The sequence below is a fragment of the Ustilago hordei genome (genome assembly GCF_900519145.1).
Source record: "Ustilago hordei strain Uho2 genome assembly, contig: UHO2_contig_02, whole genome shotgun sequence".
Taxonomy (NCBI): domain Eukaryota; kingdom Fungi; phylum Basidiomycota; class Ustilaginomycetes; order Ustilaginales; family Ustilaginaceae; genus Ustilago; species Ustilago hordei.
Genome location: NW_024545252.1, coordinates 1,484,368 through 1,509,976, shown reverse-complemented (window position 1 = coordinate 1,509,976; position 25,609 = coordinate 1,484,368). Strand labels below are relative to the sequence as shown.

At 51.1% G+C, this 25,609-nt stretch overlaps 8 protein-coding genes across 8 annotated transcripts; 5 read left to right on the top strand and 3 right to left on the bottom strand.

The window, feature by feature from the left end:
- Nucleotides 1-1,777: 1,777 nt before the first annotated feature.
- UHO2_01277 (putative ADP-ribosylation factor) lies at nt 1,778-2,751 on the top strand (the record flags this gene model as incomplete). The annotated part of the gene is made up of 3 exons (XM_041553744.1): nt 1,778-1,832; nt 2,152-2,244; nt 2,354-2,751. The coding sequence occupies 3 exons, from the start codon at nt 1,778-1,780 to the stop codon at nt 2,749-2,751; spliced, it is 546 nt and encodes a 181-aa protein (XP_041409678.1).
- A 2,421-nt stretch (nt 2,752-5,172) lies between these two features.
- Nucleotides 5,173-5,556, bottom strand: UHO2_01276 (uncharacterized protein; the record flags this gene model as incomplete). The annotated part of the gene is made up of 1 exon (XM_041553743.1): nt 5,173-5,556. The coding sequence occupies one exon, from the start codon at nt 5,554-5,556 to the stop codon at nt 5,173-5,175; it is 384 nt and encodes a 127-aa protein (XP_041409677.1).
- A 264-nt stretch (nt 5,557-5,820) lies between these two features.
- On the bottom strand, nt 5,821-6,294 carry UHO2_01275 (uncharacterized protein; the record flags this gene model as incomplete). The annotated part of the gene is made up of 1 exon (XM_041553742.1): nt 5,821-6,294. One exon carries the CDS (start codon nt 6,292-6,294, stop codon nt 5,821-5,823), a length of 474 nt encoding a protein of 157 aa, XP_041409676.1.
- Nucleotides 6,295-7,721: 1,427 nt separating this feature from the next.
- UHO2_01274 (uncharacterized protein) lies at nt 7,722-9,146 on the top strand (the record flags this gene model as incomplete). Its single annotated transcript, XM_041553741.1, has 1 exon — nt 7,722-9,146. One exon carries the CDS (start codon nt 7,722-7,724, stop codon nt 9,144-9,146), a length of 1,425 nt encoding a protein of 474 aa, XP_041409675.1.
- Nucleotides 9,147-9,253: 107 nt separating this feature from the next.
- On the top strand, nt 9,254-13,480 carry UHO2_01273 (uncharacterized protein; the record flags this gene model as incomplete). Its single annotated transcript, XM_041553740.1, has 4 exons — nt 9,254-12,418; nt 12,498-12,520; nt 12,565-12,835; nt 13,154-13,480. The coding sequence occupies 4 exons, from the start codon at nt 9,254-9,256 to the stop codon at nt 13,478-13,480; spliced, it is 3,786 nt and encodes a 1,261-aa protein (XP_041409674.1).
- Nucleotides 13,481-15,078: 1,598 nt separating this feature from the next.
- Nucleotides 15,079-15,525, top strand: UHO2_01272 (uncharacterized protein; the record flags this gene model as incomplete). Its single annotated transcript, XM_041553739.1, has 1 exon — nt 15,079-15,525. The coding sequence occupies one exon, from the start codon at nt 15,079-15,081 to the stop codon at nt 15,523-15,525; it is 447 nt and encodes a 148-aa protein (XP_041409673.1).
- Nucleotides 15,526-16,052: 527 nt separating this feature from the next.
- UHO2_01271 (uncharacterized protein) lies at nt 16,053-17,829 on the top strand (the record flags this gene model as incomplete). Its single annotated transcript, XM_041553738.1, has 2 exons — nt 16,053-16,139; nt 16,234-17,829. 2 exons carry the CDS (start codon nt 16,053-16,055, stop codon nt 17,827-17,829), a joined length of 1,683 nt encoding a protein of 560 aa, XP_041409672.1.
- Nucleotides 17,830-18,081: 252 nt separating this feature from the next.
- UHO2_01270 (uncharacterized protein) lies at nt 18,082-21,078 on the bottom strand (the record flags this gene model as incomplete). Its single annotated transcript, XM_041553737.1, has 1 exon — nt 18,082-21,078. The coding sequence occupies one exon, from the start codon at nt 21,076-21,078 to the stop codon at nt 18,082-18,084; it is 2,997 nt and encodes a 998-aa protein (XP_041409671.1).
- Nucleotides 21,079-25,609: the final 4,531 nt, after the last annotated feature.

The window sequence follows — 25,609 nt, the reverse complement described above, 5'->3', positions numbered from 1 at the left end:
TTCTCAGCCATGTCCCAAGCGTCGAGAAGAAGAGCGCGCTGCTGTCTCAGTGAAGCACGCAAATCCGTTCGCAACACCTCTGCTTGACGGCTGCTTTGTGGTCCCAGCGCCCATCTTAGGCCCTCGCTCGGCTGTTCAATCGGACTCGCTGCTGAAGATATTTGTGCCTACTGTCTTGGCTTGCTTTCTTGAACGTTGTCGACGATGACGAAACTGGCTCGCTCGTTGTGCGTTGAGGTGGTCTGATTGCACACCTTCAGAGACTGCCTCATCTTTACAGAAAATGTCTCTTGAACGACTTTGTAGTTCCGAATATATGCAACTGCTCTGTACGGAATGCTGCTCACATTTACGCTCATCCACTGCCACAAAGCTTGGACCTTGGCGAGAACCTAGCCTGAGCGATGCTTCACACACAGTCATGACAAAGCAGCCGTGCTCCCAGCATGATTTTTCAGACGTTCGCAAGGAACAGTGTTAAAGAAAGCGTCAATCACAGTGAATGCTCTTGTCTGCACTACAGAGTTGATGACGGGGTCGTGTACCATGGTCCCGTCTGTGCAGAATCGGGGATCATGAGCGTATTACCTTGCACACCTTGGTCAAAGCTCATCATCCTCTTTGGTACAAGGTGTCATAGCGTTGAGCTGATGCCGAACCACTGCTATCTACGCTGTCAGCTCTCGACTGCTCAAAGCAAGGCAGGCTCAGACACGATGTCTCCCCAGATTGCGATGATGGACAGAACGCCGATCAGCAGATACCAGATCTGAGATTGATACGTCTCCAACGCAACAGCGCTGACGGTTGATGCTTGTGGAAGCAGACTGAATCTCGCTGACGACCAAACTGCATCACGAAAACAGAGGCTCGGGGCGACGCTGAGCTGGAAGATTTGGACTTGCGATGAAATGAAATGCTGGGAATAAGGAGGATTTGTATTTCCTGCATCTAAGTTGTTAGTTCAACTACAAGCAAGTTGTAATCAAACCAGCAGTGGCTCAAGCGTCTCGGTGTTGTTCTCGTCTTTCGAACTTCCAGATTGGACTTTCAAATTTCTAGTCCTTCCTGTAAGGTTCCTCTCCAGCTTGTAATCTTTCAAGGTCTCGCACAATTCAGGCACCTTGCTTTTGAAATCAACAATTTCGAAATAGAGATTCCTGATCCTCGGTGCAGGCTGCCCGTTCAAAATTCAAATGGGCATTTTCGCTACGATAGCAGCAGAGCATAGGCTCAGGTTCGCGCTCGAGGCTTGGAGCTTGGTTTTTGAAGAGCCTTCTGAACCAGAATTCGGAGGGGCAGCCAGCAGAGAGCAACCTCAGAAGTGCGCTCACGCCGGAACCCAACGCACACACGCACACCGACACACACACGCAGCCAACTCCTTCCCTTCTCTGAGTTTCGCTCATTGGCTGTTGCTGTCTGTCTGTCTGTTGTTTCAAGTTGGTCCCCGCGTCGATTTACAATTTCATCGTCATCACCATCACCATCATCCTTGTCGACCGATTCCTTCACCACCAGCACTCTCGTTCGGTTGCAGGTCTCCTCGACTCCTTCCGCCACTTCACCTTTCCGTCACTTGTTCGTATCCTTCGCACTGCGCTGAAACCGACATTCACCAAGCTTATGCGCGCAAACATCGAAATAAACATCCACCACCGACCGGAAGAAACGTTTTACTGATTCTTTCAACACCGACCTCTGCTTATCTGTCACACGCGCGCCGATATCCTTACAGTCCTCAACCTTCTCGGTCTAGGGAAATCACTTTACCAAAATGGGCATGTCTATTTCCAAGCTGCTCTCCGGCCTTTTCGGCAAGAAGGAAATGCGTAAGTAGTCCGCGACACCTTTCTCGGAATCGACAACCAAGCAGAAAACAGGGACAGCGTACACCATCACATTCATTCATGAACTTCAAAGGGATTCGCACGCAGGCCTGAACTGCCAATTACGCCATGATGGCCCTCTTTGAGCCTATTCTTCGTCGAAGCACGGGCTCTTCCGAGGTCACTGATGCCTCGGTTCACATCGCCTTTGATGCTGTTCTCATCGTTTGCTTGATCGTCTCTACCCTTGATTTATGGTTCCTTCTTGATTGTGTTCGCTCACCACCGCTCCTTTCGATTCTCTTCATGTTCACCTTGACAGGAATTCTCATGGTCGGACTCGATGCCGCCGGTAAGACCACTATTCTCTACAAGCTCAAGCTTGGTGAGATTGTCACCACTATCCCCACCATCGGTAAGTACATTGCAAACACTCTCGGCTACAACATGCCGCGGCACTTTTTTCGAGCTCAGGCAACCTAATTCCTTTTCCTTGCTGCCGTTTTACTTCAATTGCACTGCAGGCTTCAACGTCGAGACTGTCGAGTACAAGAACATTTCCTTCACTGTATGGGACGTTGGAGGACAGGACAAGATCCGACCTCTCTGGAGGCACTACTTCCAGAACACGCACGGTATCATCTTCGTCGTCGACTCGAACGACCGAGAGCGAGTTTCCGAAGCGCGCGAGGAGTTGCAGCGCATGCTCAACGAGGATGAGCTCCGCGATGCTTTGCTGCTCGTTTTCGCTAACAAGCAGGATTTGCCCAACGCCATGAACGCCGCCGAGATTACCGACAAGCTCGGCTTGCACAGCTTGAGACAACGACAATGGTTCATCCAGGCCACGTGTGCCACCAGCGGTGACGGTCTCTACGAGGGTCTCGAGTGGTTGAGCACCAACCTGAAGCGACGAGCTTAAGTGGAGAGCATTGACAAAACGCTTCCCTGTACCCGGCATGGCTTGTGCATCGAGCAAGAGTCTTGTGTTTCCAGTCCGTACTGTTGTGTAAGCGCGCCTTGCGAATCTAGATCAAATTATCATCACCGTCACCTGCCGCCCTATGCTTTGAATCAATCAACAGACGAATCGGACAAAGCTTCATCAAGCGCAGGAGTGAAAATGTGGATATCCATTTCGATTCACCCCTCTCCCCTTTTCCGCCGCATCTCAGTGTCCGTTGCGCATCCTAACGAATCAGAACGCTTTTACACTAGAATACACAGAACTCGATAGCTGCAGGCTTATATGTGCCGAAGTGTCGCGGGAGAAGAGTTCTGCAAGAATTGGGAAAGGGGCTGAGTGGAAGGTTGTACGTGCGGTTCGTAGATCCGCATTAGCTTGCGCCAAGGCAAGATGTTTTGGGTGTCAAGCTGCTACAAAGTGACAGAGTTGGCGGAAGTGAGTGCAAGTGAGAGAATGAAAAGTGAGTGAGGACAACGCTAGCTGATCCTTGAGCGAATCGAGATGTTGCCTTGAGCAAACCCGGATGCTGCTGACTGCTTCGTCGTTGAATCTTCCTAGACGCACGACGTTGGATCGGGTGTTGAGTGGTAGTTCTTAAACGCCGGTGATAGGGCTTGTGGCTTTTGGGGCTGCGCATACCTTTTCTCCTATCACTGTGAGACTGGAACATTCTTGGAGAGATAAACAGACACCGTCTTCATGCGATGATGATCGACAGGAACGCGCCGCAAGCGTACTATAGAAAGCGTTCGTATTCACATCCGAACCTTCAATTCATACCATAACAAAAACCAATAGGAGAGCATAAAGGAGATTAGGATTGCGGGATGAGCGTGAGTGTGCTCATAGGCTCGAGGGGCTCCCGGACCGCCAATGTGCGAGGGGCAAACTGGTTGCACAGCAAGGTCCGGTTTTGCTGAAGGAGACAGGAGCTGGAGGCTGAGGAGTCACATGCCAAACCGAGGAGGGGATAAAGAGGAGGAGGCAAAGGCTGAGAAGAGGTAGGAGGCGGCCAGCTTTCTGCACACAGATGGGGGGGTGAATGATGTACCAGCAGAAACAGTTGGAAGACCAGCATCCCATTGCCTGAATGGCCTCAGTTGAGGCACCAAGGTGTGCAGCCCAGGTGGCACCTCCTTAGTGGAAGGAGTGGCCAGCATACACTGAGGCTGGTAAGCCCATCTTACCCAGGAGCTGCTGCAGCACACCGATGACCCTATCATGGGAGAAGGGTGCCACACTGTTGTTCAAGGTGTCACCGGAGTGGAAATCCATTCTCCGAGTCCGGAGTATTGGGAGTGAAATGTTTTTACTTCAGTGTTGTGTGAATTGGGTACACCAGCTAAGGGACTAGCTGGTGTAGTGGTTTTAAGTTGAGGCTTCGCTAAAAAACGTTTTTATTTTATTTTATTTTATTTTAATTTTTTTTAATTACTTTTACGAACGCTTGACTACATAGGTATATATACTTTAGCATGATCTTTGGATACACTGCCCCACCTCACATTGGTCAGATGCTTGCTGCTGTGTTCTCCTGGTTGCCTCCTTATGCTTAGCTCCTGAATTGTTGTCATGGCAACCAATATGCATCTCATATGCATGCTGCTCATTCACAGTCCTTGCTTCCTCATGCACCTTGGGCAAATCAATTTCCTCAACTGCCTCCCTCAGCAGCAAGGCAGGAGACTGCTGAGCTGCTGCACATTGTTGGGTTGTTAGTCCTAGCCCCCTTTGTGCACACTGTAATACATCCCTCCCAACTGGTTTGGTGAAGACATCTGCCAAATTTTCCACAGTGTTAATATACTTGATTTTGACCTTACCATCTTGTATGTTATCTCTGATGAAATGGTACTTGGTGTCAATGTGTTTTAGTTTCCAATGTTGTGCAGGATCCTTGCTTACTTGGATGGTACCAGTGTTATCTGAGAAGATAGTGGGGGTACCAGCATTGAATCTGATGGCCCTGAAGAGATGTTTGAAGAACAGGATCTCTCAGGCTGCTTCCATCACAGCCACAAATTCAGCTTCTACTGCTGATAAGGCAGTACAGTGCTGCAATGCTGACTTCCATGCTACTAGGTTCCCATGCACAAATACTGCTGAGCCAGATGAGCTTTTTCATTGTGCTGTGGCATCGCTTGCCCAGTTTGCATCACTATGCACTGTCAAGAAATCCTGTTGTTTATTGCTTCCATATTGCAAGTGGATGTCTTGTGTGTGGTCCAGATATTGAAGTACCTTTTGTGCTGCATTGTAGTGTTCCTTTGATGGCTGTGTCATGTAATGTGCAAGGACTCCAACAGCTTGACTGATGTCAGGACATGTTCTGTTGGAGAGCCACAGAAGTTTACTGACAATCTGTGGGTACTCCTTTCATTCTGTGATGCTTGCCATTGTTTCTGGAACTGGGATGTCATGAAGTGGGACACTAGACTTCTTTCTGTGTTTGTCCAAGTGCTCATCCAGCAGTTGCTTGACATAGCTGGTTTGCTCAAGGTCCATGGTTTTTGCCTCTTGATCCCTGGAGATCTTGATTCCTAGAAAGTGAGACACATTGCTGCCCTCCTCCATTCTCCATCTTTTGCCTATCTCCTCCTTGATGCACTTGACTGCTTCCAGTTTTGGTGCAATGATCAACATATCATTGACATATATGATCACTATTGCAAAGCCATCACCTTTCCCCCTGGTGTAAATGCACAGTGCACAATCAAGCCTATGGAAATGTGAATGCTGGAGAAACTTATCAAACTCCATATTCCATTCCCATCTTGATTGCCTGAGACCATATAATCCCTTGACAGCTCAGTAGGCTTTCCTGTCTGGCACTTTGGCACCCTCTGGAGGTTTCATATATATTGTGTGCTTGAGCATGGAGTTGAGGTATGCCATCATAATGTTGAGCTGGTGGACTTCCCAGTCACATTCCACTGCCAGGGACAATAGGGCCCTTATTGCACTGAGTGGTGCCACAGGTGCAAAGGTCTCTTCAAAGTCAATGCCCTCTTGCTGAGTAAAGCCTCATGCAACGAGTTTCACCTTGTGCCTGACCAGTATGCTGTCAGTGTCTAGTTTGAGCCAGAGGATGATCTTGGAGTTGACAAGGTTGGCATTTGGTGGTATGTCTACAATTTCCCATGTTCCCATTGCTTCGAGCCCATCCAGCTCCTTGCATATGGCTTCCTGCCATTGTTGTGCATCATTGCTGGCGAGTGCTTCCTTTAGTGTTGGTGTGAGATTCAGAATAGCTGTTTGTGCCTCTCCAAGTATCTCTTTGACCACAATTTCTGATCTGTTGTTGTTGGTAGGCTCAGTGGATGGTGCAGTGTGTGCATTTGGGAGTGGGTCCCTTATGTCAAGCACTTCCACTTCCAGTTTGGGCTCATTGCTGTCTGTTTCTTGTCTCATACCTTTGGCTTCCAGGCTCTTGAACCTGAACTTCAATGGGCTCTGTGTCCTAGGTTGATCATGCCAACCTTTTGCTTCATGAAACATGGCTGAGTTGCTCCATCATATGGATGGGCTGTAGCCAGGAGTGTAAAATTTCCAGCCTTTATGCTCATTGTCATAGCCAATCATGATGCCTGGAATAGCTCTCATACTGTGCTTGCCTGCATGATCCTTCTTGGGGAGGTGGATCCATGTGAGGCAGCCAAAGATGTGCAGCTGCTTGGCTAAACCATGTGCAGACTTACAGTAAAACTCCTCATATGGGACCCTGTTTGCATTGGCAGAGGGTGTCAAATTTAGAGTATTGTCATGGGCCTGGATGCTCAAGAAGCAGGAGGGTCATGGGTTCATATGGAAGGAGCACAGGTATCGAAGACCTAGTCGACACCAGTAGAGAGCATGGTCGTAGTGCAGTCTCCATGGAGACCATGGACTCCTATGGACTCACATGCAAAGGAGGGCCAAGCACAGCCACGAGGAGGACCAAGCTCAAGGAGCAGGCACAGCCACGAGGAGGACCAAGCTCAAGGAGCAGGCACAGCCACGAAGAGGACCAAGCTCAAGGAGCATGCAGATGGTTACCACTCAGGGGCTCGAGAGACAAGAGCCAAAGGAACTGTCACTGATCAAAGGAGGAGGAGCAGTGTCGAAGGAGTCGACACCAGGTCATGAGGAGGAGGAGCAGTGTCGAAGGAGTCGACACAGCTCAAGAGGCACAGGGGTGCCAAGCAGGAGAGGCCCCTGAGCAGTACTCGATGAAGAAGGTACTCTCTGGAGAGAGAGCAGGAGCAGCATCGCTGGCGATGCTGAGAAGAGGTATATAACCATGCTTTCTCATCAATAGGTCGAGTGGATCCTCATCCACTCTACTCACCATAACTAGTTATCACTTCAGCATAAGTATACATTAGTTTCAGTCAGCATAGCAGCAATCTATCAAGGTTGCTCCTCATCGTAGTGTGTGTGTTGTATCACCACTACCTGACATCCGAAGGCGCCCATAGCAGGTTAGCAGTCTGGATCAAGATAGAACTGAAGGCAGTAGTCCACTGCGGTCCGGGGATCACTTCAAGCATCAAGTCAACACACTGGACACTTGTGTTGATGCCACCAACCTTATCACCAACACCATCAACCTCATTATCATTGACATCACCAATCTCATCACCAACACCATCAATCTCATCATCATCAACACTCACACCAGACCTTGGTGTCATCATAACATTGATATTGATCGTGCCGAGCTACCCCTGAACGGAGTGTCCACAGAGGTCAGCCGAAACCTACGATAGTATATACAACAAACGCCACCTGCTGTCACTGCACAACTTGATAGTCACCGAGTATCTCGAGACAATAGCTGTCGCACAGTTTGATAGTCACCGAGTATCTCGACAGACCGACCTGGGTTTCAGGCGCGAGACCCCTGACATTAGAGTGGATCGTTCAAGCAGCTCCTCACGATCACCATGACGGACCCAGACCTCAACAATAAGCTCGATAGACTACTCACTCTATTGGAAGCTCAGCTAGAGCTTACTAGGCAGGGTCATCGAGAGGAACGACTACAACGAGCTCAGCTGGGTAGGGAGGATACAATGGACCTCTCTCACTCGGAAGACCAAGCAGGAGGAGGAGATGAGTCTATGATAGGAGACCCACATACTCCTACTCCTGCTCCACGATCAAGACGATCAGTCTCATTCAACCTGGATGAGCAGGAGGACATCAACTATGAGAAGTATGCTTCACCTACTGGGCCAAGATATGTCAAGACTAAGCTGGACCCCTACAGCAGGACTAGGACGGACCCTTACCCCCTGGACCACGAGGAGGATACCAGCATCATGGCAGAGCTTAACCAGTCAAAGCCCATCGCCACCCCCTTTCCAAAGTTCAATCCCCGAGACATGGAGATCTTCATTCTAGAAGCCGAAGCATGGTTTAAGTTCAACCAGGTGTATGAGCAGTCTAGGATGATCAATCACATGGGTGCTCAACTGGAAGGGACAGCAAGAGAGTGGTGGACCTCCAAGCTCCGTATTGATAGAGCTAGAGAAGGAAGGTTGTTCAATGATTGGCACTACTTCACAGAGCGACTGTCAGAGCAGTTCAACCCACGCAATGCTAGGATGGAGGCATACAACAAGCTGTTGGCTCTCAGACTCACAAGTGATGCTCCTGGTGCCGCCACACGTCATGTAGAGCGGTTCAGAGACTTGGAAGGACAGGTCAACCTAGATGACAATGAGCTAGTGATTGATCTCTTCAGAGGTAGTCTCACTCGTAGCATACAGGAGAAGTTCGAGAGGAATCCACCTGGGAAGAGATGGGAGTGGTATCGAGAGGTCGAGGAGATCGATCAACAGAGGATGCTACTACAGCAGTCCTCGGCTAGACACTCACTTCCAAATGCCACGTCACCTCCACTAAGAACTGGGTCTCGGCCAAATCAAAGTTCAATCCCCATCCGACAACCCACTCAACCTTATCCAGCTCGATCACCATCACAAGCAACTACACAAGCAACTATACAAAACCTAAACCGACCCCTTCCTCATCATCCCACCCAACCCTCGAAGCAAGGAAGCCCTGCTCCATCAGGTATCAACACCTGTCATGTATGCAAGGGTATCGGCCATTGGGCCAGAGACTGCCCCAGCAGGAGGGTAAACCCTCTTAGCTCTCGACCCATGGGACCAAAGGTTATGGTCACCACAGCAGACCCCTTCGAGGAGGCCACCGACTCAAGAGATGGCCACACAGGCAGCACTGAGACGGGTGACCCCGAGGCCATGGACCTCAGCTCATACCAGCAACCCATGGACCCCGATCACGAGGAGGAGCACGATGATGATGATGACGAGGGAAACGTCAGTGGGGTGATGCACTGATGGCATGCATTGCTCTACAAACCTCCTCGCCATCACTCTGTATATATCAAGATTGTCAAGTATGTTTCTCTACCAGTGGAGGCAAAGCAGTACTGGAGCTCTCTGGAATGGTTCAAGACCATCCTGCTCGGATACTAGCTGATACTGGTGCTGGTTTGTCCATAGTCTCAGATTCTTTCATTAGTAAGTACCAAATACCCATAAAACCCATAAAAACAAGATCGATCCATGGTGTCACCGGGCACCAACTCTCCATCAATAGTTCTGCGAGCATGCAGGTATCTATTGGTACACACAATCTGGGTGTGGTCGAAGCTTCAGTGGCCGACACTGCGGACTATGACCTCATCCTGGGGTTCACTGAGCTACGGAGGCTCAAACCCACCATACAATGGGATACGGGCCAGCTGGAGTTCAAGACTCAGGAGCAGGACCGACCCCCTAGGAGACCCCCTGAAGCAGCAAGAGCAGGGGACCTAACCATGAGGAGACCAACCCTTCATGGTAACGAGTTTGTCTCAGCAGAGCGCATACTACGAGCAGCTCTGGAAGATGGACCCATAGGGTTCATGCTGTTAGAGGAGCCACCATCATCACTCCCGGCCTTTGGTTTTGTACCTACAGGCGCAGACAAAGGAGTCGAGATGGAGGTGGAGGTAGATAAGGTGGTGACGGCTGCAGACATACCAAAGCCATACCAACACCTGCGAGATGTGTTTGATGAGGTGGAAGCAGACAAGCTGCCCCATCATACCGAGCATGATCTCCACCTCGAGTTGATAGAAGGAGGTAAGCCACCTCAAGGGCCCCTATACCTTAAGGGACCCAAGGAGATGTCCGAGTTGAGGAGATACTTGGATGAGAACCTCGAGAAGGGGTTCATAAGACCATCGAAGAGCCCGGCACGATCACCAGTGCTCTTCGTACCAAAGAAGGATGGAGGTCTCAGACTCTGTGTGGACTACAGAGGTCTCAACGAGATCACTGTCAAGAACAGGGCACCATTGCCCCTCATCGAGGAGCAGCTGTTCTTACTCAGGAAGGCAAGGATCTATACCAAGCTAGACCTTAGAGCAGCATACAACCTCATCCGGATTGCTAAAGGAGATGAATGGAAGACAGCTTTTGGCACTCAGTTGGGACTCTATGAGTACCTAGTGATGCCCTTTGGCCTAGCCAATGCTCCGGCTCACTTCCAGTCATACATCAATGACATCTTCCGAGACATCATTGGAGTATATGTAGTGGTATACTTAGATGACTTCCTGATCTTCAGTGACACTGAAGAGGTACATGTGAAGCATGTCACCGAGGTCCTCACTCGCTTAAGGAGCAACAGGCTCTTTGCTAAGCTGTCGAAGTGTGAGTTCCACACCAAGACAGTCGAGTTCCTGGGGTACATCATCAAGCCAACGGGCATAGAGATGGACCCAGAAAAGGTGCGCACTGTCAAGGAGTGGCCAATGCCAGAGTCAATCCATGACATCCAGAGGTTCCTGGGTTTTGCCAACTTCTATCGAAGGTTCATAGCCCACTTTGCTCGCATAGCCAAGCCCTTGACAGCACTGGTAAAGCCTATAGAACGGTTCAAGAAGTTCGAGCTACCAGAGGAGGCCCAACAGGCCTTCCACAAGCTCATCCAGGCCTTCACATCAGCAGGAGTGCTTCAGCACTTCAACTACCACCTTCCAACAAGGTTGGAGACTGATGCAAGTGACTTTGCTATAGCAGGAGTACTCAAGCAGGAGCATGAAGGACGATGGCATCCAGTGGCCTTCTACTCTAGGAAGATGTCTTCTGCCGAGAAGAACTATGAGATCCATGATAAGGAGCTCCTAGCTGTGGTCGCCTGCCTCACTCAGTGGCGACACATGCTAGCTGGACTACCGAACCAACTGGTCATCCTCACTGACCATGAAGCCCTCAAGTACTTCAAGTCACAGAGACGCATCACAGGTCGACAAGCTCGATGGGCAATACTACTAGCAGACTTCGACTTCATATTGCAGTATCGACCAGGAGACAAAGGTGGTGAACCCGATGCTCTCACCAGAAGGACAGACATGCAACCAGCCGGTGAAGAGCAGGATCACAATGTGAGGCAACTACTGCCTCCTCGAGTGTTCAAGGAGACAGCAGACCATGACTCGCTCCTAGTGGCCCCCATGATCTCGATGGAGTCCATAGCATCAAAAGGTCTCAAAGACCTGGTCAAGATCTTCCAGCCTTTAGACCAAGAGCTACAGGAGATACATAGGAAGAAGCCTTTCGAACTCAAGGATGACCTATGGTACAGTGGAGGAAGGTTGGTTATCCCCAAGGTGATCATGCCAGGGAGGACCAACAACCGACACTCAAGGAGTGCCAAAGAGGTAGATGGACAGTCTCTCTCTGTAGAGCATCTGCGATTCATGGTGATGACCCAATGCCATGATGGTATCACTGCTGGACACGTAGGAAGAGATGCTACCATCAAGGCAGCTCAACGACATTACTGGTGGCCAAACATGACAGCTTGGATTGCAGACTATGTAGCAAGTTGTCCTGTATGTGCTAGGTACAAAGCTCCTCGTCATCGTCCATATGGTTTGCTACAGCCACTAGCAACCCCAGACAGGCCCTGGGGCTCCATATCCCTCGACTTCATTGAAGGACTACCACCATCAAAGAAGTATGACTCCAAGACCTATGACTCTATCTTAGTCATTGTCGACAGGTTAACCAAGTTTGTCATACTAGCTCCAACCCATAAGACAGTCATGGCCAAACAGACTGCAGTGTTGCTATATGGACACATGGTTAGACTCTTCAGATACCCAGATCACATGGTCTCGGACCGAGGCAGGCAGTTCATATCAGGAGCATGGAAGGCATTCACAGAACAAATGGGTGTGAAGCACTCACTTAGCATGGCTTACCATCCTCAAACCGATGGTCAGACAGAGAGGGTCAATCAGGTCATAGAGCAATACCTAAGGATGTACTGCAACTATGAGCAGGATGACTGGGCCAACCTGCTGGACACTGCAGCCTTTGTATACAACAACATGGTCCACAACAGCATTGGTGTCTCACCATTCTTTGCATGCTATGGATGGAACCCCAAAGCTCATCCTGACATCCCTCAACAACTAGGAGTCAATGATCCAGGTTGCTTTGAGTACCTCATGGATGGAAAGGAGCGTTGCAAGTACCTCCAGGAGCAGATCAGAGAGGCACAACGTAGATCAGTAGACCAGTATAACAGGAAGCACAAGGACATCGAGTTTAAGGTGGGTGATATGGTCTATATCAACCACCGAAACTGGAAGACAAGGAGACCCACACCCAAGTTAGATACCCGGTTTGCAGGACCCTACCCAGTTCAGGAATGGGTAGGATGCTGAGCTTATCAAATCACATTGCCAGCAAACCTTAGGGTGCATGATGTGTTCCATGTCTCCATGCTCGAGCCAGCAAGAACAAGTTCTCTTCCTCAACATGCTGAACAGCCCACCATACCATCACTTCCAGATGAGGACCTCGACTTCGAAGTTGAAGCACTCATTGACAAGTGTTCACACAATGGGACTACAGAGTACAAGGTGTTGTGGAGAGGGTACTCAGAAGAAGCTGCTTCATGGGAACCAGTAGAGAACCTCAACTGTCCCAACCTCATCCAGGAGTATGAGGTGTCAGAGGGGGGACGAGTGAGTAGACAAAGTAGAGAAAGGAGGAGAGAACAGGAGGAGTAGAGAGAGGAAGAGAGAACAGGAGGAGTAGAGAGAGGAAGAGGAAGGAGGATGACGTTGAGAGAAGGAGGAAGGAAGATGTTGGCGATGTTGTCGAGGAGGAGGAGGAGGAGTCAGCATGAACCAGACCAGAGCATGCCTCGACGGAGCTCAGCTCTTAAGAGGGGGGTAGTGTCATGGGCCTGGATGCTCAAGAAGCAGGAGGGTCACGGGTTCATATAGAAGGAGCACAGGTATTGAAGATCTAGTCGATACCAGTAGAGAGCATGGTCATAGTGCAGTCTCCATGGAGACCATGGACTCCTATGGACTCACATGCAAAGGAGGGCCAAGCACAGCCACGAGGAGGACCAAGCTCAAGGAGCAGGCACAGCCACGAAGAGGACCAAGCTCAAGGAGCATGCAGATGGTTACCACTCAGGGGCTCGAGAGACAAGAGCCAAAGGAACTGTCACTGATCAAAGGAGAAGGAGCAGTGTCGAAGGAGTCGACACAACTCAAGAGGCACAGGGGTGCCAAGCAGGAGAGGCCCCTGAACAGCACTCGATGAAGAAGGTACTCTCTGGAGAGAGAGCAGGAGCAGCATCGCTGGCGATGCTGTAAAGAGGTATATAACCATGCTTTCTCATCATCATAGGTCGAGTGGATCCTCATCCACTCTACTCACCATATAACTAGTTATCACTTCAGCATAAGTATACATTAGTTTCAGTCAGCATAGCAGCAATCTATCAAGGTTGCTCCTCATCGTAGTGTGTGTGTTGTATCACCACTACCTGACATCCGAAGGCGCCCATAGCAGGTTAGCAGTCTGGATCAAGATAGAACTGAAGGCAGTAGTCCACTGCGGTCCGGGGATCACTTCAAGCATCAAGTCAACACACTGGACACTTGTGTTGATGCCACCAACCTTATCACCAACACCATCAACCTCATTATCATTGACATCACCAATCTCATCACCAACACCATCAATCTCATCATCATCAACACTCACACCAGACCTTGGTGTCATCATAACATTGATATTGATTGTGCCGAGCTACCCCTGAACGGAGTGTCCACAGAGGTCAGCCAAAACCTATGATAGTATATACAACGAATGCCACCTGCTGTCACTGCGCCACTTGATAGTCACCGATACCGAGACAATAGCTGTCACACAGTTTGATAGTCACCGAGTATCTCGACAGACCGACCTGGGTTTCAGGCGCGAGACCCCTGACAACTCAGTATCACACAGACGTTTACCGCTTGAGGGGTGCGTGCATAAAGTCACACAGGAGCTGTGCTGAAGTGACCACATGACCAAGGGGTTTGGTCATGAGGTTCAACAAGTGGCTAAAGGGATTCACAAGATAAAGTCGAGAAGGAGCTGTGTCAAAAGGGGGCATCACACATCATCAGGCAGAAGGAGAGCATGAAGGTGAGAGGGCAGTGTTGCATAACCCTTACACCAAGCAAACAGTAAGGGTGCAGTATCAATGGGATTGATGCCAGCAGGACAAGACAGTGTTGAACAGGGGGACAAAGGCCCCTCAAGAGGAGCAGGATAGGTGTTGCAGGCAACACCAATCGAATGCATAAATACTCTCATTCTACCATAGCATACAAGTGGACCCCCATCCACTCTACTTACTTACTTATTACTACTTACTCTACTTACTCAGTTATGTACCATTGCAATAGCAGTGCTCTTGCAATGACTCTCAACATGTGTGTTGTATCACTGTTAGTCAACAACTGTAGGCAGTGTTCTTCAACACTAGTGGTCCAGTGCCCTCACTGTAGGCAGTGTTCTTCAACACTAGTGGTCCAGTCCCTTGCTGTAGGCAGTGTTGCTCAACACCAGCAGTCCAGTCAGTTATTGTAGGCAGTGATCCTCACCAGCAGTCCAGTAACTCCCATCCTCTGTAGGCAATCAGCATATTGCAGTCCAAGTGATGTCCAAGAGCATTAACAACAGTACTGTGAACACTTGTACTGTAGAGAGGGTGTATCACTCTCTCATCATGATCAGTGTCTGTGCTGCACAACCTCTGAACAGAGTGTTCAAGGTGGTCAGTGGAGACTTACCAAGTGGCAATGTTTGGTTACATTTAGGTGAAACATACTGAGTAGACCTTACTCAAGCAATCTCAATATAACCCCCAAACCTAAGTCTCTGGCACACGACCGCTTACACCTCTTTGGGTTGCATGATGGGTACAAGCCGCTCTCCCACTCCACTTTCCTCCAGCACCTTCGCTCGGCTCTCTCTTGACTCAGGCTGGACATGTCCCAATATGCAGGGCACTCTTTCCATTGAGGAGCAGCCACTTGGGCTGTGTCACAGGGCATTGACACAGATACCATCAAGCTTCTTGGGCACTGGAACTCAGACTGCTATCATCGATATGTTGACCAATTGGCATCTGAGCAGCACACCATGGTTGCCATGGCCCTTTACTCATCCTGGCAGGGACCCCTTGTCCCTCCCAGTCCTTCTTGGCAGGACCTGGTCCTCTGAACTTGACCTTGGTGGGGCCCCTGGCCCCTCTGCCATGACCGCTGACTGCTGTGCAGGTGACACTGCAGCTGTTGGTGGGCTGGGAGCCTCCTTGTCGAGCTTCGAGGACCTCATGGGTCTTTGCCTGCAATCTACTTAGTTTGTCCTGTTTTGCCTTAGTTTGTTTTTTTCGCACGGTTGAGTCCAGACGGGATTTGTCGTGTGCAGCTCGAGTGCCCGCTCACACCTTTCTTATCTACTCCACTTGTGACCTGGCAGATGCACTGCACCCTTGTCGGCGCATCCGATTCTGTGATTCAGGGTGCAACAAACACTCCACGCACACACTCACACACACACACTCACACTCACACACACACAATGCCGAGTAAGAGTAACCGCCCCTTATGATGATCCGTGCCCGTTTTGTCTCTTGTGCCGGCGAAGCCTTTCCGACGGTGCTGTGCCTGTTGAGTCAAGGATCGCTAGCTGATCACATTCGGAGACCGCCGATTGTCATGGCCAGAGCTCTCCTCACTCCCTTCCCTTATCAGCGTATGTGTCCGCCCTGATCCATCTTGTTCGGCAACCACCATCAACTGAGCAAGCAGTAGCCTCGCAGCACCAAACTGTCGAGCAAGCAACACGCATCCCTCCAATTCCACAGCACGAAGCTGTGTTGCCGAGATGACCTCGTCCACCGACCAGATTTTATCGAGGATTCTCGACGAGATCACTGAGCTCAAGATCAAGAACTCGCATCTTGAAGCCAAGGTACGTACGCACGCCTGACTAGCAGCAATCTCAATGAAGAACACAGACTAACGATGATACCTGCCTTGCGCTCTCTCTCGTGTTGAACTCGCAGGTGGATTCACTGCAAAATGCAGCTACCCTCCCCTCTCCTTCCTCGCAAGTTCGCCGACAGAGCTCTAGCGGCTTCACTGCACTAGGTGCTCACAGCTTGTCTCCTTCGCAGCCCGCTGATCTCGCCTTTGGCACCTCACCGCCTCCCCAGCCTCTCGGACCCCCTGCTCACCCGCTTGGTGGTCTTCCACAGACCAACGGTCCCAGTCCCATCAGCACACCCGATCTTGGTACCAGGAAGCTCCCCACCGCCAACGGTGCAGCTTCACCCTCTCAACCAGCTTCCATCAGCTCCACTGCCGGCTACTACTCTTCCCGAGTCATCCTCACCACCTACCCCGGCCAAGTTGGCATCAAACCTCTCCCCCTCAACTGGGCCGCCCAAGACCCTCACCAACGTGGACCCGTCGTTGCCAGTCGACACCCTAACTCCATCCGCGTCCGCAACGCCATTGGTGCCTACGGAGGCTCCTACTCCGTCTACCGATCACTCTCCATCGCCATGGGTCAACTCAACCCCAACCATCGCCCAGACTACACCAACACCGAACCACCTTTCGATATCCCTCCTAACCCATCCTGGTTCGATCCTTCCAAAATCGTCGCCATGGACCCTTGGGGACATCTTGCACCGCAAGTCTACAAGTCAGAGTTCGACGGAGGAATTGATATCCGGCCCACAGCTTCGTTGACCAAAGCGCACATTAAGATGCCTGAATTGGACAAGGCCCAGGCGTCAGGTGTTTTCCCGATCGATGGGAAGATTGTGGTAAAGAGTATAAGGTTGCCGGGTGTGGCGGAGGATGTGGATCCTGGATGTGAGGTTAGCGTGAGTAAAGCGGCGGTTGATCCTGTTTGGTATCTTCCTGGTGTAGCTGAGAGGTTAGGGGTGACAGAGGGATCGTTGAGAAGGGCGATTTTTGAAGATACTGGTGGATCTTATCCTGAATTGCTTACTAGGCATGACCTTAAGGTGTTTCTTCCTCCCATTTCTGGATTGACAGTGTATATCTTTGGTAGGCCGGAAGATCTTAGGGACTCGGAGAAGGAGGTGACGGTTAGGATTCATGACGAGTGCAATGGTTCCGACGTTTTCGGTTCCGATATTTGCACTTGTCGACCTTATCTTCTGTTCGGGATTGAAGAATGTATTAAGACAGCACAACGTGGTGGTGCTGGTGCAGTCATTTATTTCCGTAAAGAAGGCCGCGCTCTTGGTGAAGTTACCAAGTACCTTGTCTACAATGCAAGAAAACGAGGAACCGATTCAGCATCGAACTACTTCAAGCGAACGGAGAACATCGCAGGGGTGAAGGATATGAGGTTTCAAGCTCTTATGCCAGACGTTTTGCACTGGCTAGGTGCTACGAACATTACCAATTGGATCTCGATGAGTAATATGAAGCACGATGCGGCGGTGAATAGCGGCATCAAGATTAAGAATAGGTACGAGTTACCAGAGGAGTTAATCCCGGCTGATTCGAGGGTGGAGATCGATGCAAAGATTCAAGCGGGGTACTTTAGTGCGACGAAACAGTTGACGGAGGAGGATTTGAAGATGACTGTTGGTAGGGCTTGGGAGGATATTGATCATTGATGGCCTCCTCTTTCACGCTTGGTTTGACCAGGAAATGCGAAGGATTCAAACACAGCTGTCCGTCAGCCGTGTGATGTGTGATGGTGCAGAGTTTTGAGTCAAGTTGCGTTGCAAAAGAGAATGTGATGATGCGAGTAAGAGTACAAATACAACCGCTCAACGGGAAGGGAACGATTGAGGATGGAAAGACAGTTCTATACGGGAATGTTATGTGCGGTATGCTGCAAGAGAAAGTCCGCCAGCGGTGTTTTCTCAAGCAAACATCTCAGTAGTCCTCTTCCTCAACAAATGCACCTTCCTCGAGATCTCCGATTTTTGGAACGAAGTCAATTTGGAATCATCCATAGCCTCTTCCCCCAGTGACCTTAGGATTGTCTTCAATGCATCCGGTTGCGAAGGTGCCCTTCCCCTCCCCCAGCCCATCTTCCCGGCCGTAGCAGAAATTGGGATCTCAACGGTGGAGATAGAGTCGGCGCTGGAAGTGGCAGCACGGATAACGCTCTGCGACCTGACAATTTGCGACGGAGTCGAGCCAAAGAAATTGGAAAGCTTGGAGATGGAACGATCGTGCGAGTCCATTCTCCTCTGATGGATGGTTGAGGGAGAGAAATCGAACTCGTGGGAGTAGAGTTCTTCTGCTTCGCTGCTGTCGCTTTCGGAGTCAGAGAGTTCAAGGAAGGCGGCGGATCGACGGGGCATGTCACCGACGCTGGCGGAGAAGGTGATGGGTCTTGTTGCTGGACTGTGGCCCGCGCTGCTGTAGGTTTGGGAGGGCCTGCTGAAGACGGGACCAGGTTGGGTTGTCACGGTCGAGCCGGAGGTTTGAGAACGAGCGGCAGAGCGAGGTGGTCGAGTGAAGCGAGAAACGACAGTGTCGACGGTAGTTGTGTTGTTGGCAACAGCGATGGGGATGCGGGTGTCGTGGAAGATGGAAGCGAGCTCACTGAGTCGCTCGTGATCGTACTTGAGAAGATGTTCGTAGCTCTCAATCGAGTTGCGGTAGGAGTAGATGCTGTCCGATGTCACTGGCAAGGCTGCGGTGTTGCTCAGTGGCGAAGGTCCCGCCGAACGACGCTCGGCCAAGGGAACGCGGGGCGCAGAAACAGCCACACTATCATCTTCATCATCCGAGCTGTCAATCGACATGAAAGACTGCAAGCCTGAAGCGACCGAGGACTCGTGCGACAGAGACCTGTGAGCGAGAGAGGAAGAGTTGCAAGGAGACGAAGACTGGGTGAGGCGAGCGCAGCTCCTGTTGCTGACAGTGTAATCCGAGTCGTGGCTCATCAACGATGGATCCGAAGAAACCGGAGCGCCAGTGCTGCGAATAGTGACACTGTTCAGACTCTGACGGGTGCCCGAGTGAATGAGCTCGGCCGGCACCGCTTCGCCAAGCCAGCGCGACATCTTGGCAACACGGCGGCGGCGCGCGTCACGAGCAGCGGCAAGCTTGCGGCTCTCTGACATGGCGAGAGCTTGATCGAGGTGTGTGCTGTCGAAAGGTCGGAAAACACCGTCCTGTGGAAGAGTAGGCGGGGCACCTTCGTCAAGAGCTGCAGCCGAAAAGGCGACGAGCTGAGCCACCTTGGGCGTGGGCTCGTTGAACCCTTCCATACCCGTTGGGATGAAAGGACGTGCGGTAGGGTTGATTTCTTCCCGCCCCTCTAGCACGTCTTCGCTCTCAAGGAATTCGACGCCGGTAGTCTTGTTCAAGGCGTTGGACGAGTAAGGATGGGGCAGGCCGAGGATGGCGGCCGCCTTACGGTTCAGGCCCTGCACTGGGGCTGAGTCGAGACCTGCGAAAGCATGACCCCAACTCTTGCCTGGTTGGCTTCGGCTTGTGAGTAGCTTTCGAGACAGAGCGCGAGTCTTGCTACCAGTCATCGATCCAAAAGGTGGCGCTGAAGAGGGCATACCAACGAGGTCGTTGTTGAAAGGCATGCTCTGAGGTCGGCACTTTTTGTTGCGACTACTGTCAACGCTCGGGCCCAAGGATCGGGACGTGTTGGGAGCCAAGAGCATCTCTTCGCCGAGCATCTGCGTGAGCTTCTTAGTGCGACGCACCTGCTGACGTCTCTCTTCCGCGGTGAGCTGATTGCTCGTCTCTGGACGATTGGGCATGCCGGGAGATGGCAGAGGACGGGAAAAGTTCAACTCGGCGGAGGCGGAGTAAGGAATGCTTCCGGAAGTCGCGGGTCGCTGTATGCGGCCTGACATGCGGGTCGATGTGGGAGTGCGGTTCAACAAGAGCGGACTGATGCCACTCTCGAAGCTGTTCTGGTAGCTGAGGAAGCTTCCTTCGGATGTGAATGACAGGATGGAGGCGGTGTAGGGACGCTGGAAATGCACATCGGAGGAAGATGGTCCTCTGAACGATGCACCCGAAGAGATTGAGGTGGTGATACGTGGGAACGTCTCGAACTCTGACCTTGCACTTCGTGCGGAAGGCACGGCCCTGTCGTGGACCTGGCTGGAAGATGCGTGATACTGACTACTGACGATCGTGACAGAGTCTCTCTGGTGGTGAGAGTCATGCTTTAGCAATGAGGTGAGAACGATGGCCGAGTTGCGACGCAACGACGTGACGCGCTGTGGGATGTTGGCAGGCTGATCGGAGGCATTGGATCTCGAGTCCGGCTCGCTTTCCAGCGCGACAGTAGATTGCTGTGGAGTCATGCCTGGACGATAGCTGTTCCAAACTTCGTCGGCCTCCTGCTTGAGCTGGGTGAGATGGGCATCACCTGGGGGTGATGAGGACGAGGCCGGAGCGAGCTCGGGCTGTGGTTGGACGGGGATCGACTCGTCGTCCAAAGCTTCACCTGCGACAGTGACCAGTTCTTCCTTGGGATCGGTCAGAACGACACCGTGAGACTGGTCTTCGGATCCTTCCGCATCTTCATTCCACGGTCCGAATGTTTCACGATTGCCCCCTTCTCGGTCGACGAGGACTTTGGGACGGCTGTGGAACACGAGGTCAAAGTTGGGTGGCAGAGGCGAAGCGCCTTGAGAGCAGCTGGGGATGTGTGAGATCAATGCAGCGGGACTTGACAATCCGGAGTTGGCGATGTAGTCGATGCGCGAAGCAGGTCTTGATCGCGAGCTGAGTTGGTTCTTGCTCCTTTTGAAGTCGTCTGGCTGGAGGACCCTGCGGTCGTGGAGACTTGAGCTGCTGTGTGAGCTTGCTGAGCCTGTCGGCTCGTTGGCGAAGGCCGAAGCGTAGTCATGATTGCTAGCGCTGCGGGACGCCATTATGTAGCTTGTAGAGGCCATCGTAAGCAAGATCAAGCTTCAAAATCGATAAAGAAGGTAATTTGGCGAGAAGTTGTTTGATTTTGCAAGAGCAGGAGCGTGGTGGACAGGAACGTAGCAGTGATGATGGACGAACGGTCAAGAAAGAGATGAAGATGGCGAAGACTAGGAACTGGTCGAGAGGATGGTCGAAAGCATCTGGCGAAGGAGGTGCTGGTGGAAGCTGGAAAGTGGAAGCTGGAAGGTGGAAGCTGGAAGGTGGAAGCTGGAAGGTGGAAGCTGGAAGGTGAAAGCCAGGTCGAAGGTGTTGCAGTAATAAAGACCTTGAGCTGAAAGGGTGAAGCGACGCAGAGAACCTAAGGAAGGAGCGAAGCGAGGGGTTCGTTAACAATGGTGTGCGCTGGAAGCGAGCGGTCTAACCGCTTACGAGCGAGATTCGACGCTATGAAGTCAGCAAGAGCGAGCGAGACAATGCAGTGCAACAAAAGGATCTCTAGCCAACAGAAGCGATCTGATCGTGAGTGGAGACGTGAGAGAGGGTGTAGGAGAAAGAGGGCAAGGCGACAGCCGCACGATGGATGCCAGACAACGGCGGGACCCAAGCGTTTACAGTAAAAAGGAGAAGGTGTGGGATGGTGCAAAAGGAGGAGAGCAAAAGGAGGAGAGCAACAGCGAGAAGGCATTCCAAAGCCCTTCTCCCGAACTTCAGCAGAAGAGCATTTGAATGCAGTAGCACTTGACAGCAGCAGCAGCTTCCTGGTCAGAAGTCGCGACAAGCGTGATGAGCAACAACAACCAAAAAAAAAAAAAAAAAAAAACAAAAAAAAAAAAAAAAAAAAACAAAAAAAAAAAAAACAAAAGAAAGAAAGAAAGTGGGGGAAATTCGCCTCAGGAGGAAGGGGCTCAAGGGTGCAGGAAGCTCAAAAGTGAGCGAGGGGTCTCGTGCCTGTAACAGCAAGGCAGCCGCGTTGCGTGAATTCTGTGGGACATGCTGCATCGCATCGCAGATTTCTTTTTTCTTTTTTTCTTTTTTTTAAATTGTTCGCGGCCCGTTGTCTTGGAGATTGCTTTGATTAGCCTTCTGTCAGCATGATCTTGCGCAATGTTCCTTCGAATAGCGTATGTTGAGCTAGCTTACTCGGCCACCGCCACTTACGACAAAAAGAGGCGAAATCGGCTTGAGTTGGCGCTCGAAAGCAGGAAATGTCCCAACAATTGTTGCAAAGAGTCTGACTTTTCTTTGGCGAGTTGGTTGCAACTGACGGGAATCGGAAGACCCGCTCGCTCTCTGCTCAGAAATGAAACAACAAACAGACTCGAATGGGCGTCTACGTCGGCAACTCTGAGATAAATTGGATTGCTTCTGTTTGGTGAACAGCTCAAAGGACAAGCCACTGCGATGCCTATATCCTGAGTTTGGGGATCGTGTCAGGAGGTGCCGTCGAGGAGACAGAAAGCGCATCCGTTCGGGACTTGAAATTCACTTTGACAGCCAGCTATCCAGCCTTGATATCCGCGTCTCTCGTCATGTTCCCTCTGCGCCTTCGGTCGCTCCGAGAATGTCGGTGCGCTTGGAGCTGTCGTGTGCCTCATTCACGTTCTGTCTGTGTTGTCGGCTCGACCGATGACAGCAGCGTAAAGTGTCACTTTTGCGTCTTTACCGCCGATGGTCCGGGCTCGAAACTTGTCCATTGTGTGACTGAGCCGTCGAATCGGAAACAATCCACCAGCCTTGATAGCGATGCGAATGCTCTAGAGGTCCTAGCTCTCAAGAAGAAGCTTTCAACTTCCAACACACGCAGAAAGCAGCAACGTTGAGCTGCATGGCGTCTGCCAAGGCACTGCTGGTGCTGCAGTGGGCGTAATGTGCTGCTACTGCATCACCCTGCAGTTTAAGCAGCTGAACAACACTTTTTCGGGAGAAACCGCAATTTCGAAGCATCTTGACAATCACGCTTCATCTCATTTTGACAACCAGAACTCGGCTACTCAACGTTGCTACGCCCAGTAACCTGATGAGCAGACACTCGAGCTTCTCAGCACTAGCTCAAGCTCGAGGCTAATTTTAGTACGTTTTTCCTGGCATACAGCTTGGTCGCGGGCCGAGGTCGTTGGACGGCTCCTCGAGCGTGAGGTTGGTTCCTGGAGTCTCGCTCAAGCTTTGACCAACAAAGCTTATCACAATGCCACTTCACGACGAACGCTGAACCGACACAGAGGACAGAAAAGAGGACCGCCGGATGCCACCGAAGACGTAAGCGCATGCTGATTGGGCAGTCGGCAGCTGCTATCGGCTCGACCTCGTAAATGATTTTAACATTGGGGGCCGGCCAGGCGCTCAGGAGTAAGTGCAGACACTCGCAATGAAATGATGCCGATTCCTTGTCTTGGAAAGGAACGAAACTAAGGCTGCCAAACATTTGGTTGTCGCCACGTTGCCCGCTTCTTCTGCTTTCTCCTCAAAAGCCCGCGTAAGCAGTACACCACGTTGAAAAGTTCATGCCGCCACGTCCCATGTCAGGAGGAAAAGAAAGCTCAGCTCGGCTCGATGAAATTCAGTTGAAAATAGAGGCACCACTTCGTTGGGGCCACGATCAGGCTCCCTTCGTACAGGTGTGTAGCAACTGCAATGCTTATCATATGCAAGTGAACCAAGCCTACAAACATGAGTATATGTATCTTTACATCATCTCTGAGAACATCGAGCAGCCTTAGGTGAGTTGAGTGTCTCTTCTGTAGAGCTCCTGAACCGTTGCCATGTCAACTTTCATGCATTTCACGTGCCTGAGTCAGCTCGTGAATAAGCGGCGTATGCTTCCATGAGCTTCGCCCTGTCGGCATTCTGGATAACCCTGGAAATTTTTCAATGTATCTTCAACTAATTCTCTCGCTTAAACATTGATAAGGTCCCGTCTCTGAGATGGCAGGAAATCCAGAGGTCATGCATTCTTCCCGTCTATTTCTTTTTGTTTTCCCGCCAGACCCCGCTCGCCCTCTTCCAGAACCTCCATGAACAACAAGACGTGCAGACTGAGCGGAAGCAGAAGCGTGCAGTATCAGATGGATAAGAAGTTGTTCGTACCGCTGTTCTACGAGGTACAGTCTCGTAGCGTGGACGGTGACCTGCCAGGAGCGCAGCGGATGCCTCGTGGCTCTCAACTCCGCAAATCTCATTTGCCTTAGGTGAAGGCGGCCCCTGGCATTTCGAATAATGAACAAGCCTTCGACCGGCACTTTGCAACGCGTTCCTATGCGCTTCTCACTCAGATCCCGCTCCTGGAATGCTCCCAGCCGCCATCAGACTCCTATCTTTAGCAACGCGTCGCGCGGTGATGACTGCGGCGGAAGAAGCCCAACGACAACCTTGTGTAGCGAGCGCTCTGCTGAGACTGATACAGTGTAGTTTCTGCCGCTGCTCAAGAAACACACCTCCTCAATGTGACTGTAGGGGGTATCAAGAACGGGAGAGGGAAAAATACGAATTGAATGACCGCCAGAGAAGGACTCGACTCAACTCGGCTTGACCGAAGCTGACATAATCCCCCTTGTCGGCTTCTCGGCTTTGTCAAGAACGGTTTGCTTCCCTCCAACTCCGGCGATTCGACTCAAGAAGCCGATCTCAAACGCGATCTCTGCTTGTTAGATCCAGTTTTGCTTCTCTGCTTGTTAGATCCAGTTTTGCTTTCTGCTTGTAAGATCCAGTTTTGCTTATCGATCAGGCTGGAAATTGACCGATCCCGATTCAGCAACGCCGGAACAAGGTTCGATCAGAGTTCGATTTCCCACGTTCGCGCTTTTTGACAGACAAAGGGCTTGATGAAACACAACTCACAAGTCCCTTTATTCACAATAGAGGCGATCCTTCAGGGCTGAACAAGCTTGGCTTGCTCTCCATTGTACCCAATGCGGAGACGAGTTCAAACGGAACAGAGCTAGATTCGGACATGATATTTGTCATAAGGATCTACTTTCCCACGCGAACAAAGACAAACGACAATTGCTTCTCTCTTTGTTCGACTCGTTTGAAACACGCTTCCCGTTGTCGGAAAGCAAAATCGTCGATTCACCCGGTTTGATACGCTATGGCTCCGAACATGTCGCTTTCACTCTATACCGAGCGTTCAATGCTACTGTGCGCTCACTGTGTGTCATCCAACTCCGTCCCCTGGTGGTAGAGAGAAGCTTGCATCTGGCTTTTGTCTGTCCCGACGATTCGGCCCGACTTTCCCTTCGCCTATCAGCGAAAGTGGCCCCTTTGTCCTTTTCCCACCATTCCCTTTCATCATGATGTTCTTTGTTCACTCGCAAACCTCTCTTTGTTCCGGTCCGGTACCGCAAAGCCTGGCAGTCAGGCCAAGCTTCACGCCACACTGCCCCGCACCTGTGATGCAATGTAGTACAATCTTTTCGCTTCGAGCGCAGGGTGAATAGTACATAAGACAAGACAGTCTCTGTAGCGTGAGCACTTTCCACGTTTCACCTCCCCACTTCCACCTCCTTCATTTTCTTTCTCCCTTTCTGCACCTTCAGC